This window comes from Pomacea canaliculata, linkage group LG14 (genome assembly GCF_003073045.1).
Source record: "Pomacea canaliculata isolate SZHN2017 linkage group LG14, ASM307304v1, whole genome shotgun sequence".
NCBI classification, from domain to species: domain Eukaryota; kingdom Metazoa; phylum Mollusca; class Gastropoda; order Architaenioglossa; family Ampullariidae; genus Pomacea; species Pomacea canaliculata.
This window is the reverse complement of record NC_037603.1, coordinates 17,765,409-17,783,411: the sequence shown is the minus strand read 5'-3', so window position 1 is coordinate 17,783,411 and position 18,003 is coordinate 17,765,409. Positions and strand designations below refer to the sequence as shown.

The 18,003-nt window shown below is 42.0% G+C and overlaps 3 protein-coding genes across 6 annotated transcripts; 1 reads left to right on the top strand and 2 right to left on the bottom strand.

Annotated features, from left to right (window-relative positions):
* Positions 1 to 301: 301 nt before the first annotated feature.
* LOC112555693 (monocarboxylate transporter 12-like) lies at positions 302 to 4,364 on the bottom strand. 3 transcript variants are annotated; one of them, XM_025224180.1, is made up of 7 exons: positions 4,129 to 4,172; positions 3,463 to 3,615; positions 3,062 to 3,205; positions 2,761 to 2,907; positions 1,629 to 2,479; positions 1,087 to 1,279; positions 302 to 869 (listed from the first exon to the last, which is right to left on the bottom strand). In XM_025224180.1, exons 2-7 carry the CDS (start codon positions 3,569 to 3,571, stop codon positions 721 to 723), a joined length of 1,593 nt encoding a protein of 530 aa, XP_025079965.1. In that variant the 5' UTR covers positions 3,572 to 3,615; positions 4,129 to 4,172; the 3' UTR covers positions 302 to 720. The 3 variants fall into 3 exon arrangements, 2 of the variants coding, with proteins under 2 accessions (XP_025079965.1, XP_025079964.1); XM_025224179.1 differs by having other exon boundaries at positions 3,463 to 4,360; XR_003097514.1 differs by having other exon boundaries at positions 731 to 869; positions 1,087 to 1,259; positions 3,463 to 4,364.
* A 4,929-nt stretch (positions 4,365 to 9,293) lies between these two features.
* On the top strand, positions 9,294 to 10,887 carry LOC112554829 (rhodopsin, GQ-coupled-like). Its single transcript, XM_025222883.1, has 3 exons — positions 9,294 to 9,544; positions 9,749 to 9,979; positions 10,329 to 10,887. Exons 1-3 carry the CDS (start codon positions 9,357 to 9,359, stop codon positions 10,885 to 10,887), a joined length of 978 nt encoding a protein of 325 aa, XP_025078668.1. The 5' UTR covers positions 9,294 to 9,356.
* Positions 10,888 to 11,665: 778 nt separating this feature from the next.
* Positions 11,666 to 17,387, bottom strand: LOC112555884. 2 transcript variants are annotated; one of them, XM_025224453.1, is made up of 4 exons: positions 17,037 to 17,387; positions 15,570 to 15,752; positions 15,132 to 15,145; positions 11,666 to 14,652 (listed from the first exon to the last, which is right to left on the bottom strand). In XM_025224453.1, exons 2-4 carry the CDS (start codon positions 15,691 to 15,693, stop codon positions 13,192 to 13,194), a joined length of 1,599 nt encoding a protein of 532 aa, XP_025080238.1. In that variant the 5' UTR covers positions 15,694 to 15,752; positions 17,037 to 17,387; the 3' UTR covers positions 11,666 to 13,191. The 2 variants fall into 2 exon arrangements, with proteins under 2 accessions (XP_025080238.1, XP_025080237.1); XM_025224452.1 differs by lacking the exon at positions 17,037 to 17,387 and having other exon boundaries at positions 15,570 to 16,982.
* Positions 17,388 to 18,003: the final 616 nt, after the last annotated feature.

Genomic DNA, 18,003 nt, shown 5'->3' with positions numbered 1-18,003 from the left:
ATATGTGTGTGAACATTTTAATCCCATTTTCAATTATTTCACTGACACTGATGTTTAAAATGTTAGCATTGGCCAACTCTCATAAATAATTTTCAAAGTTCAGTCCTACACTTTAAGAAAACATCTCTTACGGCAGTTATTTCTACTTCACTTCTCTTATTTGTGTCAGAAATCATGAAGCAAACATTTTCTTAAAAAAAGCATAAAGGTTGCATTTCTTTCGCTAAATCCTTCTCTGGGGGAAGCGGAGGTAAGTAGACAGGACCAAGATTTCCAGCTGAAACCCCGAACCACCGATGAAGCACCAGCACCCAGAAGGCCAAGCTCCTGAAGACAGAAATGTCAAATGTTTGTGCAAGTCTCCTTCTGGCTGCTGACAGCCACACTCCGGTCCTTTTGTTGTTTACATCAGAAGCTATGGAGACGTCAACAGACAACATCAACAAAGGAGATGATGGGTATTTTTTATTTAAAACTTTGTTCTCCTTCTCGTGCACATAGTATACGTGGTGAACTGTGTGTACAACAATTTGATAGGAAAATATTAACATGCGGTGTGTGCAACTGATGTTCTGGAAATTATAAGGTTTTTTTTTGGCTAATTGTTGACTCAGCTCTGTTTCTGTATTCATCTTGACAAAAGCACCCTATCCAAACTAAACCACACACGTATGCTGGTATTAAGTGTCCTGGTTGTCCCCTGCACTGCTGACACCGGTCTCAGACGACCCCTTCAGCTTCTCTCCCACACCGTTGCCAACAACGACTCAACAGCGGGAAGGACAAGAAGATGCCACAAGAAACGATCTGGGTAGCACCCAAGTAGTGAAAGGACATTATACAGGATCCAGTTGTGTCCTTCATGTACCCTTTGTATAAAAAAAAATGACTCTGGTTAATAACAAGGGAAAAATCTAGTTTTTTTCATTGTTAATATTAATTTGTATCTCTCTGTTTGAATTCGTAGTAGTAGTAGTAGTAGATTAAATTGTAAAAATTAGTATTTTTAGCTGTCCGAATTGCACGAATCCTTTGACTTGTTTTAACTTTGTTTTTAAATGCTCCATATGTATATCTCAGTCTCACCGACAATTAAAAATCCAACAGCTAATGAGATGGCGTTGAAAAGCTGGATAAATCCAAAGACCATCGGAAATCGTTGGAGGCCCACGAAGTCAATGATCATCATCTGCCTCATGGAAAAGAAGACACCGCCGAAGGTCCCCAGAACAGCGGAGAAAGCCACCATGGCCGGAAGAGTGTTGAACAATGAAGTGAACTGGGGACAGAGATGTTGATTGTCACTTTTCATCAAGTTATTGTGGATGTTTTCATGTTCTGAACTACTTTGTCTTTTGTACTATTCGAGGTGTTCTCTAATACATACATTTAATCCCTATGTAGATTTTTCTTTTATTCATTAATTTTCGCCTTTTTCTTTCTCTCTGTTGACCTGTCATTTTGTCTGTCAGCTGATCTCACAAACAAACAGTTCTAAGTCCTTCCCTCCAATTTTTCTTGTCGACCTCAGTGTGCACCTTCTGATGATGTCATCCCTTCTTAATCCCTTTGCTGTAATTTTAAGCAGTAAATACAAACATAAGTAGGATCAACAAAACACCGTTTACCTGAAACAAGATTCCCAGGATCATCTGACTTGCTATCACCATCTCGTGTGGCTGCAGCAGTTTGAAATTGGCGATAACTCCTGGTAAAATCCTGCTGAAGATGTCGCAGCCTCCGGTCACCATCACCATGAAGGTTGCCTCCCTTTCACTAAATCCCTTCTCCAAGGCAAGCGGAGGTAAGTAGACAAGAGCAAGACTTGCAGCCGGAATTCCGAACCACTGATGAAACACCAGCACCCAGAAGGCCAATCTCCTGAAGACAGAGATGTCAAATGTTTGTGCAAGTCTCCTTCTGGCTGCTGACAGCCACACTCTGGTCTTCTTGTCGCATGGACCACAAACTGTGGAAACACCTTCATGGGGATAGAATAAAATGCTGTCTCTGTCTCCTAACTGAACAACATTGTCATCACAAGACAAAGGAGACGATGTGCCTGGTTTTTGAGCCACAGTCAGGGGACTCAACTCTCCAAGACAATGTTTTTCTGGCGTTGATGAAAGTTCATTCTCAGTGTGGAGAAGTTTTTCTGATGTATTTTCCGACAGAGGATCAGACACCATGTCATCTTTGCTGGCACTAAGGTGACAAGTAGAATGAGCGTCACGATGCGATGCCGGGAAGGGTCGCAAGAGACATGCGCAGACAAACATATTGGCGAGAACAGCGCTCATCACCAGCAGACCACCGGACAAGGAGAACTGGTCCAGCAACAGGCGCATCACAAAAGGTATTACAATTGACCCCACGCTGACCCCAGTGTTGGCCACTGCTGTAGCTAAGGACAGGCGGCGGTCAAAGTATCTCCCCAGCAAAACGAAACTAGGGCCATACAAGAAGGAAGCTCCAACACCTGCAATCACACATAATATTTCAGCACCTGCAGCCGAAGACAAAATATACAATACCTGCATTAATCGAAATAATAATACTCCAGCAACTGAATAAATATACAATAAAGTATAGTACAGCAATAGTTTTATAAACATCTCACGTCTGTGAGTGAAAATGATTGATGCATTTTTCTCATCTCCTGCAACAACAGCAATAATAATAGTTATTGTTATTATTGGATTAAAATAACATATCTATCATAGTCACTTTAATCCACTAAGCTCTATAGGGCAGACATACCAGTTATTACCCCGAGGGTCACGACTAGCCCTGGGTATGACCTCACAACAGAGCTGACCCCAACCCCGGAGGTGTACAGTGCCACGCCGATAAGCATGCATTGTCGCACAGACATCATTTCCAGCACGAACATCATGACGAAAATCACTGTAAATCATCAACATCATCATCATCATCATCACCAGCAGAATAATCATAATCATCATCGTCGTCGTTGTCGTCGTCGTCGTCGTTTATTCAGTGATTCTTCGTGATATGCACACTGTACTCATTATAAGACTACACCGACCTCTGTACTGACCTGAGATGCTGACGGCGATGAAGTAGGCGCCTCCGATGATGGATGTGACTAAGGCTGACACCCTAAACTTCTCTTCAATCTCCACAAACACCAGACCTTGGGTGTTTTCAAAGCCGGCCATTAAGGCCATCAGACAAAAGACACCTGGCAGCACAGGTGAGCTTCATATACTGAGATAGACTGTGTATTATCATCACTAGAAACTTGTGCACGAATGTTTCTCAATGTGTAAGTGTGTGTGTGTGTGAGTGCAACAAACTGAGATAGATGGAAGGAATACACAACGCCTAATAGACAGACACAGAGATTTTAAAACACGAAAAGATACAGAAAGGATATAAGAGTGATAATTATATCAACAAGCACTACGCCAGACATGGATCAGTATGTTTGTTACTTACTAACAAGCACAACCCAGGCCCATCCAGAGTCCACATCATCACCTGAGTGTCTCTCTCCTTCTCCATGTTCTTGTTCATCAAGCGATTTTCTATTTGTGTCTGGGGCCATCGTGGTGTCCTGCAGTCTTCTGTGTTCCTAGTCCTCAGGTTACTCTACATCAGCGATAGTTAACACCTGGATTTGTATTATGTCACATCAGGTGACGAAACATTGACGGATATTTTCTTTAAAGAATTACCCAATCGGTCCGAGTTGTAAACGGATTCTGGTAGGCAGAGATAATATAAATAATATTTTGCGAATTTCAGCGCCTGAAACACAGAGGTTTATTTATAATCTAATTTCAAAGTTGGCGATTTGCACCTGTAGTCAGCACGTGCTGCACAATCTCACATAAGTACATATTTATCAAAGTGCTGCTAAGTATCAATGAAGGAAGAAATAAACGAAAACCATTCTAGTCATCACGTGTCAAAGTCTTTGTGTTGGACTTGGCATTGGCTTCTCATAAAACTAACGGTCCTATGGCATATCTCCTTCATTAGGCACAAAGACCGATAAGAGTCGTCAAGAAAAACATTGTCATCAAGGTGGACATTAGTAGCAACTACACTTCACAACAAAATAGTTTACACTGAAATATACAGAGACACAACACCACCTACCTGTCTGCCTCTGTCAGCTATTTCTCAGTTGTATAAATATACACGAGCAGCTTCAGTTAAAACATATCTGACCTATTTACACATATCTGACCTCTTTTATCTGCAGCTACACGTACAGCATTTTGTGAAGCTAAGAACTACTCACGACTTAATCATAGAAAAAGATTGAGCCACACGAGCTTGATGCTGCCCTTTGAACTCAATGCATATCTGATACTACCTTCAAACAGGTAGGAGGAGCAGTTGCTTAGCCGTCCTCCTGACTTGGTCCTTGGCTTTGGGAAGACATGCGAACAGGACAACGAACTGCACCACACACTCCTACAAGTGCTGCACTCTGTATCACACTTTCTCTCTCTCCTACTAGTGCTACACTCTCTTCTTCCATGTCACATTCTCTCCTTCAAGTGTCAGGGTAGGCTAGCTATGTCAAGGATGGGAAACGTCCGTCGAAATAAGGCAATCGCAGTTTTCAGCAAATCTACAAACTTTTTGTCACAGAAACACAAATGTATTTATGCGATTATATGATTATAATAAAGTAAATTTTGAGGGACAAGCAAGGAAAGTCCATTTCGAGATAGACAGGACACATACGGGTACATGACGGGACAGACAAGTGTGCTTCTCGCTGGTTGGTAAAATTTGTTTAGTGTCATGCGTTACTTGTTTGTGGACAAGCATGTCTGTGTGGGTGGCATGTGTGTAGACAAATTGTAAATGCCATGAACTCCTCAGTCAGGAAGAGGTATGTGTGTACATAACACGTGTATTAAACAGTAATTATTATTATTAAGGTATTTAACACCACAACCACAAACACCAAAATATACATTAGGTAAACAGGTTTTGCTATCATATAGAAACTAGAAACTTTTTAATTATAAATATCAATTTTACAAGCTCCAAACTGCTGTGTCGTTATGCTTTTCATAATCGTAGAGTTGTTTTTGTTCACCTAATTATTAAAAGGTGGATTGTGTTGGCCCAGAGGACAGAATTGCCAGGCACAACTGTTTTAACACACTGTTATCCAGCATCAACAGGATGAAGCCAGATGCCGACATGGCGGCAATCAATCAAGACCTTGTCTGAATGAGTCTGAAGTTGAAGGCGAAATTTCACTCGACCCTCGATTTCGCTTTGACTTGAAAAAGTTGTCAGTTTTAAAGGTTGCGGACATCTTTAAGCCACAGACTAGAGCAGGGGTGGGCAATTAATTTTCCCAAGGGGCCGCATGAGAAATTGGGATGGTTTTAGAGGGCCGGACTAATATAGTTAACTCAGTTTTACCCAATACTGTATATATAGTACATATACTGGTGGGCGGGCCAGCGGGCCAGCGGGCGGGCCGGTCAGAGACAGGAGGCGGGCCGTATCCGGCCCGCGGGGCGGCGTTTGCCCAGGTCTGGACTAGAGGATATATTTGCCGCCGTAAACACGATGTAGACCGTCGTTGAAATTATGAAGTAGGTTCGACTTTTATTAGCCCCCGAAGTGCGGGGAGGCGGGAAAAAAGAAGCAACCTTGAGAGTGATGTCCCTTCGCCTAACTGGCTAGAGCAGGGGTGGGCAATTAATTTTCCCAAGGGGCCGCATGAGAAATTGGGATGATTTTAGAGGGCCGGACTAATATAGTTAACTCAGTTTTACCCAATACTGTATATATAGTATATATATACTATCCCTTCGCCAGCGGGCGGGCCGGTCAGAGACAGGAGGCGGGCCGGATCCGGCCCGCGGGCCGGCCTTTGCCCAGGTCTGGGCTAGAGGGTGAGTGCTCTCCCTCAATCTTGGTACATGTATTGGGTTAGCAGTTGACAGTCACAGGTAAACGGTGTTCTACCCACTATTTGATCTTTCCTGACTCGGGTAGGTTGGGGTAGGAGAGAATACCCGGGAGAGCAAACTTCCTCTGAGAACGGGTGATCTGTCTAAGCAGTCCAACTCCTACTCTTTATAGGCAACTAAGTCCTACCCACGTACGTGACTGTCGCGTACCACCCCCCAGCGTCAACGGAGCACGCTCAAGGCCACTCACACAGCAGGCCACACGATCAGTCACTCAGACGGAGGCAGGATGCAACTTGCTTCTCGAACCCGTGCCTAAGCGAAGACAAAGACAAAGACGGAAAGAACGACACAAATACGAAGTTTAATCAAAAAAAATATATATACCCAAACACCCAAATACCTAATACAACCAAGAAAAAGAAAATACCGATGCGAGTACTCACAACAACAAAAAAAAAAAAACGAACAAAACAAACCAACAACCAGGTACTAAACCCCGCAAACAAAATAAAAAACAAAGCGCAAACGCGCACAAATTGTAACACAGCAGTTAAAAAAAAAAAAAACCACCGCGCACCGCGGCCCAGTACAGTCAGTTAAACGTAGTTTCCCCTCAGTCTTTAATTCTTAACACAGAACAGGGGCTTGAGGCGCTTAGTACACAGTCTCAGGAGCTGTTCACAGTACAGTTCCCTTTCTGAATGCAGGTGTAGAACCCGTAGACGTAAATAAAGAAGTGCAGAATGGTTGATTATATCTCAGACGAATGCTCGTCGAACAAAAGTGCGTGGAGCCAGGACACAAGGCACGCACGCATAGCACGTATACACAGGAAGTACACAGTAAATACACACCAAGGGCGTGCACCCCGACATACACAAAAAACCTGAAATAAATAAAAGAACAACGGTCACTAAAAGGCTACCGGAGAAAATAACAAAACATCCCCCTCCAAGACCCCCTTAAACCACGACATGAAATAGCCCTAACTTACACACGTACAAAAATAAACTCATAAGGAGTAAACACATACTCAGGCGTGTGCAGCCTCTCATCCAAAAACAAACATAACAATGGGGAAAATATGCACTCACCCACACGGCTTATGCTAATGACCGACGGTCACCCCGAGAAGAAACGGAAGCACACTCCCGTAGACACTGGATGTCACAGCCCAATGCTGTCATTCCGCCACCCTCCGCACTTCCCACAAGTCCCGGTGGTCACTGCTGGCATCAACTCGCTAGTACAACCAGCCTCTCAGTGCCCACAAGCTTGGGTCAGTCGTGGCAGAGCATACAACCGGCACCTTGCCTCACAGCACAGACTCCAGCCGTCTTCTCAAAAACAAAAAAATCTCCGCTCTACTCAGCGCCTTGGTAACAAATCTCTCCCCAGCAACAGCCCGCCCTCAAGCAGACCTCACGTGACGTCGCAAGCCTGTGACGTCAGGTGCTGATACAGACAACAGGCGAAGGCCTTGACCTTTTCCCGCGAACCGGACAAAAATAGCCTGAAAACACACGTTGACTGTCGTCTGCTGTCAGCTACCTCTCCAATACAGGAGCGTCCCCGCTCGCTGAGAGAAATGCAGACCTAGACGAAATCATGACACGTGACAGTGACTGTGGGTACTAACTTCTCACATTCCCTCCATCACCTTACCTCAGTGACAAAACACCTTCTGGTACTTTCTGCTCCACCTAGGTATGCTCCTCTGTCCTGGTAATGCAGCGCCAACCCGACAGATTCCTCAATGGTTGAAGCTTCGTTCAGTTAATATGACTTGCTCCTGGTGGATTAACTTGGAAACGGTTGATGATGACACCAACATTTCCGCAAGACTGTAACTCGCAAACCAGAAATTTTTTCCCTTGCATCTAACAAGAACGAAAGTGTACAACAGTGTACTTCCATGAAGATAATTCTTTTCAAAACCCAAGTCCCCTGTATGCAAGGGATTGTTCCCTCGTGCAAGAGAAAACATTGATTGATTGATTTTCACAAAGATAATAACTAAGAAGGATCGAACACCAGGGATGGCGTTTGATCGTCTTCAAAATTAAAAATATTCCTACTAAATTTTTTTGTCCATATGCAAGTGTGGAAAATTCCAAAAAGAAAAAATCTTCTAAATATCAATGAAATTTCTATTTAAAAAAAAATATTTTTCTAGGCTTAGTGTGCCTAATGAGATACACTACAGTCAACTTACTTCCTCCACAGGATGTTTTTATGTTTCTATTTTCTGTACTAATGGTCTGTGTGAGTGTGTGTGGTGTTTTTTTGTTTTTGTTTTTTAATGAATTGTTTGGTACCAGCTCCACAAGAAGATGTCAGAATATCAAATCATTAAATAAAATACGGTAAAAAAAAAAAATAAAATAAATTCCCGACATTACTCGAGATAAATCCATAGAGCTGTTATAAAAACTGTTTCTGTGTCTAAGACGAAGACATAAAAATCAATTGCTGGGGGGAAAGAAGCGAGGAGAAAAATGAAATACGAAACTATTTAAATATTTGAGAACTGATGGATAAATTTACTGGCTTACTGCAAGAATTGATAATTAAGGTCTATATATATATATGGAGACTTTGTGAGTCGGCCTTTGACTGTGAGGTCACAATCACAGAGTTACAGGCCAACTCTAGCCAGACATGATGCTAAGCTCAAAGTAAGTAGCTAACAGCAAACAAACAATGCGATACTTGGTTACAACAATGTTTTGAGAATCTTAGACAATCTGTATTAGAAAGAATTTTCTGACGGTTGACATCGCTGGCCACAACAAAGATGTTGGCGATAGGTTACAAAGATGGGAATAGAAAGCAGACAGCTGCACTGGACATTATCTTGTCACTAATCTCAGTGACAGGCTGGAAACACAGTTAAGTATGTGTGGTCAGTTACAAAGACACAATACAGTCACTATTATTAAGGTTTGTTAATAATTGGTTGTCATGGAAATAGACGTGACTGCAAACTTTACTCTGATCCCTGATGGCAGGGTTGACTACTACTACAGCACCTTCTTCATGGTAAGATTCCGCAAGACTGTCACTCATAACCCTTTGAGTAATTGTACTTGTGACTGAAGATTTATTATCGTCAATTTTCGTAGATACCCGGGTTACTTTCAGAACAAGTAATAAATTCTCGCTTGTAAAATATTTGCCTTCAACAACAATTTTCTCACTTGATACATACTGCATGATACATGGTCATGCCAGAAAAGGACATTTTGTGCAGAATGACCGTTGCTCTCGAAATTTCTCATGATAATATTGATAGTGTAGTAGAAGAATAACACTTTGTCGGTTGGCTGGCTGGCTGGTCGCAAACGTTTGTTGGGTGTGTGACGTCAACAGTCCCGGTATGCTCTGTAGGTGTTTTTCTACCTGGTGGGTGTGGCCGGAAGTGTCGTTTGCCTTATGGGCATTGTGGGTAACAGCCTGTCCATTGCTGTCTTCCTGCACGACGACGTGCTGACGGCGGGAGTCAACATCTACCTGCTGGCACTGGCGCTGTATGACGTCACCTTTCTCGTCACGCGCCTGCTGGTGGTCCACGGCGAGTGGCTGGCGTCTGGCTTGGCTCACAACGGACAGGTGGAACTCAGGTGTGTCGTCAACTTGGGTGAGGACCATCCCCCTGTCTCACTTGAGATATGAGAGTGATGTCCCTTGGCCTAAATGGATGGAGGGGACCATAATTTTTATACAAATGTTGTTTTGTTTTGTTATGTTGTGTTATCCTATCATGGTAAACAAAAGAAAGGCTAGAATGGTGTTTTTTTTCTCATTGCTTGCTTTATCTTATTCAGATATACTACACCTGCTTCAGCTATCCTCGAACCGTTGTCTTTCGTCCTCGAAACGGGGTCAGTCTTTACGACAGTGGCCGTGACCTTAGACCGATGTGTCAGTGTGACCCGACCACTCCAGGCCAAGGGAATGTCCGGAGGTCGTAAGGTCCGATACATTCTGATCGCCATCTTTGTCTGCAGTGTCATCCTGAACATCCCTCTCTTCCTGGAGACCAAGCTGCAACTAAGGTAAGCGCCAGCCGCACTTCGACAGGTGAGAATCGTTGTAAACTGCTTGCTACTCATCACAAACATATTCAGTGTTTAGGCGAACCTGCTTTTTCCTAAGCTGCCTCCCACTGTTCTTGTAGGACGGAGTGAATGAAGGAAAGGAAACGAATGTCAAAGAGAGAGTGATTGAGAGAAAGAGGGAGGTGAAGGAGGTTCATTTTGAGTTTTGTACAAGTATAAATTAGTCTCACTAATGTGAACATTACTTTGATTGTGGTACAGCTGTGTGAATTCTTCATCATCATCATCATTCTCATAATATAGATGACGATCTTCAAATGTATTTGTCTCGATGTGTGTCTTGCAGACAGGATGAGGCTGATAACATCGTGGTGTGGGACAGGGTGGAGACCGACTACCGCTACACCGTCTTCCACACGACTATCTACCTTCTCTGCATCTACCCCATCTCGAAAACCTTCGCTCCACTCCTTGTCCTATTCATCTGTAACATCATCATTGCAAAAACTATTTTCAACAGTCGTAAAACGGAAATGACGAGCTCCGATCAGACGTCACGTCTCAAGGATGCGCAGAAAGTCACTGCGCAGGTCCTGTCCATCTCCGGGCTCACTCTGTTGTCCCGAATGAGCGACGCCCTAACCTTTATTTTTCTACAACTCAATGGCACTGTCTTCTACGAGGACTGTCCTCTCTACTGCTATGTGATGGCGGCACTGAACGAGTGGATGAGAACCTTTCACGCAGGAGCTAACTTCGTCTACTATTGCTGGTTCGGTCACCACTTCCGGTCCATCCTCATTCAGCGCCTCGGCCTGGCTCCCCGACCATCCTGCTCTAAGGGAAATCACTCCAGAAGGGCAAAACACTCGGGCACCTTGCAAATTCGCCTACAACAAAGATAGTTTTTAAAATCAGAGCTTTACTGGCAGTGAAAATATTCCTTTCATGCAATGGCAAGAACACCGACCGCATATTTACTGATGTGTTGTTTACTGGACACGCAATAATCTTTGTTTTAGAGATAAGTGTTTATTATTAAGATGTCGCTGTGGGGTTTTTTGGTAAAGCACTTTGAGCCTGCCTTTGATGGTGGTGTAAAATGCTATATTAATTAACTTTATTATTATTATTATTATTATTATTATTATTATTATTATTATTCGCTTTTGTAGTAACATTTTCCTTATTTCCCATTTAGCAACAAAACAAGTGCCAAGAATTTTCTTGAATTTATTGATAAGTAATTGTCCGTGTTCAAAGAGCCTGTCTGTGCGACAATGTATATTTAATACTAGTAATTCGCACATGAGGCTATGTACATGTAGCTTTCACCAAATCCTTACTCAATACCTATCTTTGCTAACTAACGCTCAGCTTTAATTTCACTATCTTGTCTATGCCGTTAAGGAAGACTAAACATACATTACACATACTATACATAAATTTCACATACTATACACACATTACACATACTATACATGCACTATATCTATTTTATATAGGCTGTGCGCTTCTCGTAAAGTAAGAGAGACTATACTATACTTACATTATTTCAACTTCATATAGCTATTTATCATATCACTACTACGTTAATTATTGTTATTTTAGGTTTATGTGTTATATATTATGATATCGACCTAACAACGGTAAGAAAAACCTATAATTATAAACTTCTTTGGTTTACCTTGGGCTTGTGAAAGATTTCATGGGAACGCTCTGTAAGTCTGTAACACAGAGGCCATCCAGTATTTTTCTGAGTATAGAAATGTAGTATTTTGATAATTTGTATTTAATTGATTTTACTTAATTTATTTATCGTAGTGTTTATTTATTTAATCTAGTTAATCTGCTTGTGTTGCCCTCGTCGTTGTGACACATCAGACAGGAGACATTCGACAAACGCTTGTTTTCTTTTTCACGATCCGCACTGTTCGGCATTCTCTTTCTTTTTGGGTTAAGATTTAATTGCGGTTGGACACCTACCTCGTTAAGGTATCTTTCATAATCAGACTATTGCACTCAGTTCTCCAACTTTTTTCTTGTATTTAGTTCATATCTCTCATGGTGCCATCCGTTTGTTGACATTTGCATCTAGTGTGGGTCACTGTCGGGTCACGTGTAGTCTGGAGCTCGCCCTCGAAATTATTGCAATGTGCTTTCATTGCTTACAATGCTGTATATCATCATCGACTTTCGACTTGATAGTTAATAGTTTATATAAGTATTAACGTGTTTTTATAAATATGGATCCTGTTTGTGACAAGCATTGAAACCATGGAGGCTGTGTGAGGCCAACCAGTCCTCTCAGACATTCAAATGTCTTGTCATTTCCAGTATTTATTTTTCACAAACCGTCAACGTCGCGTGCTTTCTGTTTTCTTTGGCCGTTTTTAGTTTTTTTAATTGGAAGAGTAGGGAGTAGGTGAGAATGTGTTCATATTCTAGGCTGGTGTATGAAATATTAGGAATGAAAAATTTGACAGCATGAGGTTTTATTGCACCATACACAGTTTGTCCAGATGTTGGCCAGTAGTAACAAGGGTTTATCCCTACTTCAGACTTCTTTTTCTAATTGTTTTTTGTTTGTTTGGTTGGTTTTTTGTGTTTTTTTTTCCTCTACTATTCTTTCTTTACTGTACTGCAGTCCTAAATTTTCTCAAGAACTCTTGTTATTATTTCAATATTTGATGTTAGTAAATATAAATGCCGACCATAATATAGTAATCAGGTAATCTTTATTTACAGTGGATGAAGTCAGTAACTTCCTTTGTTCAAAGCCATACATTATCATTCTTTCTCTCTCTCTTGTTGCAGTAGTTTTTGTGTGTTATGCCTGTATGTCTGTTTTCATGTTTGTATTATTGTCCAGGAGGCTGGTTGATCGGTTAGTTGATCACTGTGGGGACTGAATGTTGTGATCAGTTTTGTGGAAGATGAAGACAAGCACCAAGAGATTGTTGTTGGCATCAACCACCAGACAGTCTTTGCTCAGACAGAATATGAGGACAGGATGACTGAACAGGTCGGGTGTACGACACCCTTCTCCTCACAGCACTGGGTTCGAAACACAAATTTCGTTCTGTTCCTGCCGAATACTTCTCACTACAGAGCTGTGATGATTAAGCTATGATAATGATTGAGCTGCCTTTGAAATGTAATTAAAGACTTGCTGTGTCTCATTGTCCATCATACAGACAGGCTAACAGTCACATCAATGATTTGTAACTCGGGTACTTGTCGTACCCGAACATCTGGAAGTCCAGGGAATAGATGGCACTAATCTGCAGGAGGAGGCTGTCTGGGACTTGCCTGTACGCCTCCTCCAGTGCACCCTGCTTCTGTCTCAGCAACACCGCGGTGTCTGTCCAGCTTGTCCGTCCTTTATCCAAAATTCTGACGAACTTGCTCGGGGTCATCGTCGCCATGTCTTCCTCAGTCAGTGAAAAGCGAATTTCGTAACTGATGATTCCTTTCACCTGCATCAGGTGCCACAGTCTGCGGCACACCTGAAGCTTTGAGACGCACTCCCCAAGCTGCTGGAAGCTCTCGAACGCACTGTAGGTGTAGTCCACGATGCTGTCGATGGCGATTTCCGTTGCCATGGTTTCTGAAGAGTAGTTGGCCACAACGATGTCGAGGACTCTCGTCAGGTGAGAGAAGTCATCGCTCAACGTCTCCAACTGTCCGACGATGTTGTAGTCCATCTCGCACGGCGAACACATCTGGTTCACGGGTCGCAAGTGTGGGTCACTGGTGTGCAAAGAGTCTACAACGTATTTCAGGAACTCCGTAAATGTGACGTCATGTCCGCATTTCAGGGCCTGCGCGGAAGGCGACATCCGGTACGCTGATATGGCTGGAGCTGCCCACTTTTTCCAGTAATAATAATTGGGAACAAGGAGCTTATCGATGTAAGCTGCGAAAAGTCGAGAATAAGGATCTCTCGCCAGCAAGACCTTAGTGCTGGAGTCCACAAAGTCGGTGATCCCTTCATAAAACAAGGTTCGCAAGGTGTCGAACTCGTAGTCTAAGGCCACGTCGACAGGAACATCGAAAGGAGAGGCCATGGTCCTGGTTTTGTTTCTCTGTTTCAGAGTGTACATAAACCTTCGCATGAAGGTTGAAGCGACTTTCTCGACCGGACAGTACAGCAAGTTAGTGCCCTTGTCTACAATCACGTGAGTGTCGTAAATACGTTTTCTGGGCAGGTAAGCTCTTTCTTCGCATGTTTTCCGAATTAATTTTTTCCTGTTCTTTTGCTTCACTAACCAGTCTCCCCCATCGTCGAGATCATGCATCCCACGAGCTGATACTGGAGTTGGGTCGCTGGCGCCGATGTCGGAAGGTCTGACATTTCCAACTGTTCTTGAATCAGCAAGTTCAGCTCCATGGTCCGGTGCCATCTCATCCCCTTTCTGTGTTTTCAAATCCCCAGAGAACATTACATAATCAGCATTATCCGCCCTTAATCTGTCGGGTTCCTCTCTGGACCACGTAACAACTGCTTCGTCCTCTTCTGGCTTTGGGGAAGAAAGTGCTGAAGTGGAGTTGTACTTGTATTCATCATCTTCGAAATCATCCTCATCATATTCAACACCAAAGATGACAGAGTTTTCATCTGCACGTGCTGACAAGACTTTCTTCGTTTGTCTGTGAACTTTGGCCGACTGTTTAGAAACAGAAAAACCGATTACAGAGGGTAAACCAAGAAGAGTTGGGATACATGTGTCATCATAGCCTTCAATTCGAACATTCGCTTTGAATATATCACTCCCCTCCCCACGACCGCCATTTTGATTTATTCCATGACCTCTGCTTCCTTCCTTCTTACAAGACAAGGCCAATGCCACAGGTTATGGGTCATTTGCTACATCGCCCCTTTACTCTCAGACCCTCGACAGTTCTGCCTGTGTTTGCAAAGTCCTATTTCCATAAATGTTTTATGTCTCTATAAATATTGGAGGACAAGACTTACTTTTACACGATCGAAACTCTTAACCACAATGTTTAGAAATTGTCAGCTCAACTTTGTAAAAATCAAGGTGTTGACTTCAAATGTCTCCTCACAATAAGACAAACATGACTGTTGTTTACCCATAAACAGTGACAGACATTATTTATATGAACAGTTCCAGATATTACTTACATGAAGTGACTGATCTGAAAAAGAAAAATACATGTCCTTTTTTACAAATATATTTTGTCTATTGTACAAAACTAAAAAAATTAATTGTACAACAGACACTAGATATTTGAAAAGCTAATGTAAAAGTTACTTATACCAAACTTTATAAACCATCTGTCCAGTTAACGATAAAAACACTTTGAATTACATTGATATTAAGACACTTTAATTCTTAGATTCACGGTACTTCAAAAATATTGTGTTGACTGCATATTATTACAAATCATAGAAGAAAATGATTTTTTTCTTTTCTTTATACAAAACCGCTCCCAAAAGGAGTTTGACATAGGTAAATCTTTGACATTAATCGGTTAGTCGGACTTCGTTCGTCCAGAGGTGTGGGTACCCAGCCAAACTCATCACCTTGATGTTGACACCTGCGAGGGCCTGTAGTCTCACCTGTGTTGTGCAGCCACAGGAAGAGCATCAGCGAGGCGCACAGCAGCCACCCGCCTCTGCTGCGGTGTCCGAACAGCACAGTCATCACCCGGCGTCTGCACGACACCCGCTGCAGCGACTTCATGCTGACACCCCGGGTGTCAAACACTCTCTGGGTGTCGTCCCACAGCTCCAAGTCCTTTACTGAAAAATTGGATGACAAGTAGTTCTGTGTCAATACTTCATGGGCACTGCAATGCAAGGACTATATTCTGGGGAGCTATCGTGACAACTATCTCCATGTACAATATTTGGTTCCGAACTTATTTGATCATTACAACTCAAATATCGCTTTTTAATTATAGTAGAATATGTAGCATAAGATCATGTGCTGTACGATTTAATAATACTTAGTTTCACGTAGGTAACAGATGTAATATAATATATAGATATAATACCATTAACACATGTCGCGAGGTAGCATCTGTAATCTGTACACTAGAAGACAATAAATGTATATATTATCATTACTTAGTGTCGCGAAATGTAACTGTAAGTATAATGTATACTTTAAGATATACATGTGCATATTATCAATACCTACTGTCGCGGAATGAAACTGTAGGTGTATGCTGTCAGATAATATATCAACATATAAGTAATATCATGTGTTGTAAGGTTAATTATCGGTACCGTGTGTGGGATAAAATGATAAATATAATGTAATTAATACCAAGGATTGCAAGGAGTAACTTTAGGTGACATGTAGCATAAGATAATAAATATTGTACAAATTACAAGTGTGATGTCGGATAGCAAGATAATAAATGCTGTATATGTTATTAAGACCAAGTGTCACGAAGTGCAAGTTTAACATGTGTAGTGTAAGATAAGAAATGTTGGACACGTGTACCTGGACCACTCGACAGAATCGGGTACCTGGTGTATCTTTGGAAGTAAAAGGCGCGAAAAGATGGGCATTTGACAAGTTCTTCAAGTGTGAAAAATCTGAAGACACGTGACACACGGCTGTGTTTGATTTTCTGCGCCTCAGAGCAGAGACGGGTACATTAATGAGTTAATTTGTTATCTGATATCTCCCGGAATACCACTCCTCTGCTGAGTTATTAGGCCTTCCGACTTCTTCGTCTGCTAATCGCTTGATGGTGATGTAGAGACACAGCTGTGGGCATGTGAGGTACTTGCTACATGTACCAGAACCTATGCTTTTTGACAAAAAAACAACCTAATCTCCTTTTTCATTTCATCAGTTTTAGTTTTCTTTTTAGCAAACTGTTGGTCGAATGACTGAACAGCAGCGGACCTAACACTGATGACAGATGGAGAAGTTTTATTGAAATACTAAAACCCTTTATTCAGATTATTCAGAAGTCACACAGAGGACAAATGCGCTCAATGTCTCAATTAATTATAAAGACTTGGTAGGTAAGGAAATTATATATATATAATCAAAGATAATGATAGTACTTTTTATCAAGGTGCCTGCTGACTCCTTTGTTGTGGGTCAAACAACTTATTTCCGTGTTTGTGTATTCAGGCGGCGAGTAGAAGCCAGCTGGTGAGGCTTACGATGATCGATAACAGCTGTCCTCAACTCAGCTGCTGTTTGATGTGTTCGCTCACGAGAATGTTCGACCTCCACAGGCTGCTCACATGTGCATGCGTGTGACTGTGGCGCACTCTGTGTGCGACTGCCATGAACTTGTACACAAAACAAGCATCTACCTGTGATGAATACTCACAGACTATTTCGAGTTTCTGTGCCGAGCTGTACTAGTTATTGCGAAATGTCACAAAGGGAAAATTCCAGGTGGAAGGCAACCCCTGTGATTTTAGTTAATTGTATACAATTCTCAATCATGTTTAGTGTAAATAAAAGTTAATTTATTAGAAAACTTACCTGACATAGTTTCACTACTTCCTTCACAACAGTTCTGTACCTTCACGGTCATTACAATACATAAACTAAAGGCAATATTATTGAGAGACTCTCATCAACCTTTAAAAGAGTTTTAAAATGAGACTTCATAAATAGAATGATAAATTTTAAAGTATTTTGATGTCCCGAGGACAAGGCTGCGCATACGAGCACATCAGATTAATAAAACTATAGAAAATGAGAGAGAGAAAAAAAGAATAAACTGTTTGCTTGGTTTAAAAAGTTAACTATAGCAGTTGCTAACAGCACAGATTGAGATACACAACACAACAACAAGAGACACCTGGACGTCTGAAGTAATCACAGATAGTTCTCACCTGGTAATTATGAGGCAGTGGCTGGCATCCTCCTCCTCAAAGCTCGGAAAGACAAGACAGATCCCCGGCTGTGCTGCTGGAGAAACTACAGGTAGGCTGGGGTTTACCTGGAGTCTCCACACTGTCTTAAGTCGGTGAGTTGTGGATTATCCGGGCACTTGATGTCATGACTGAGTTA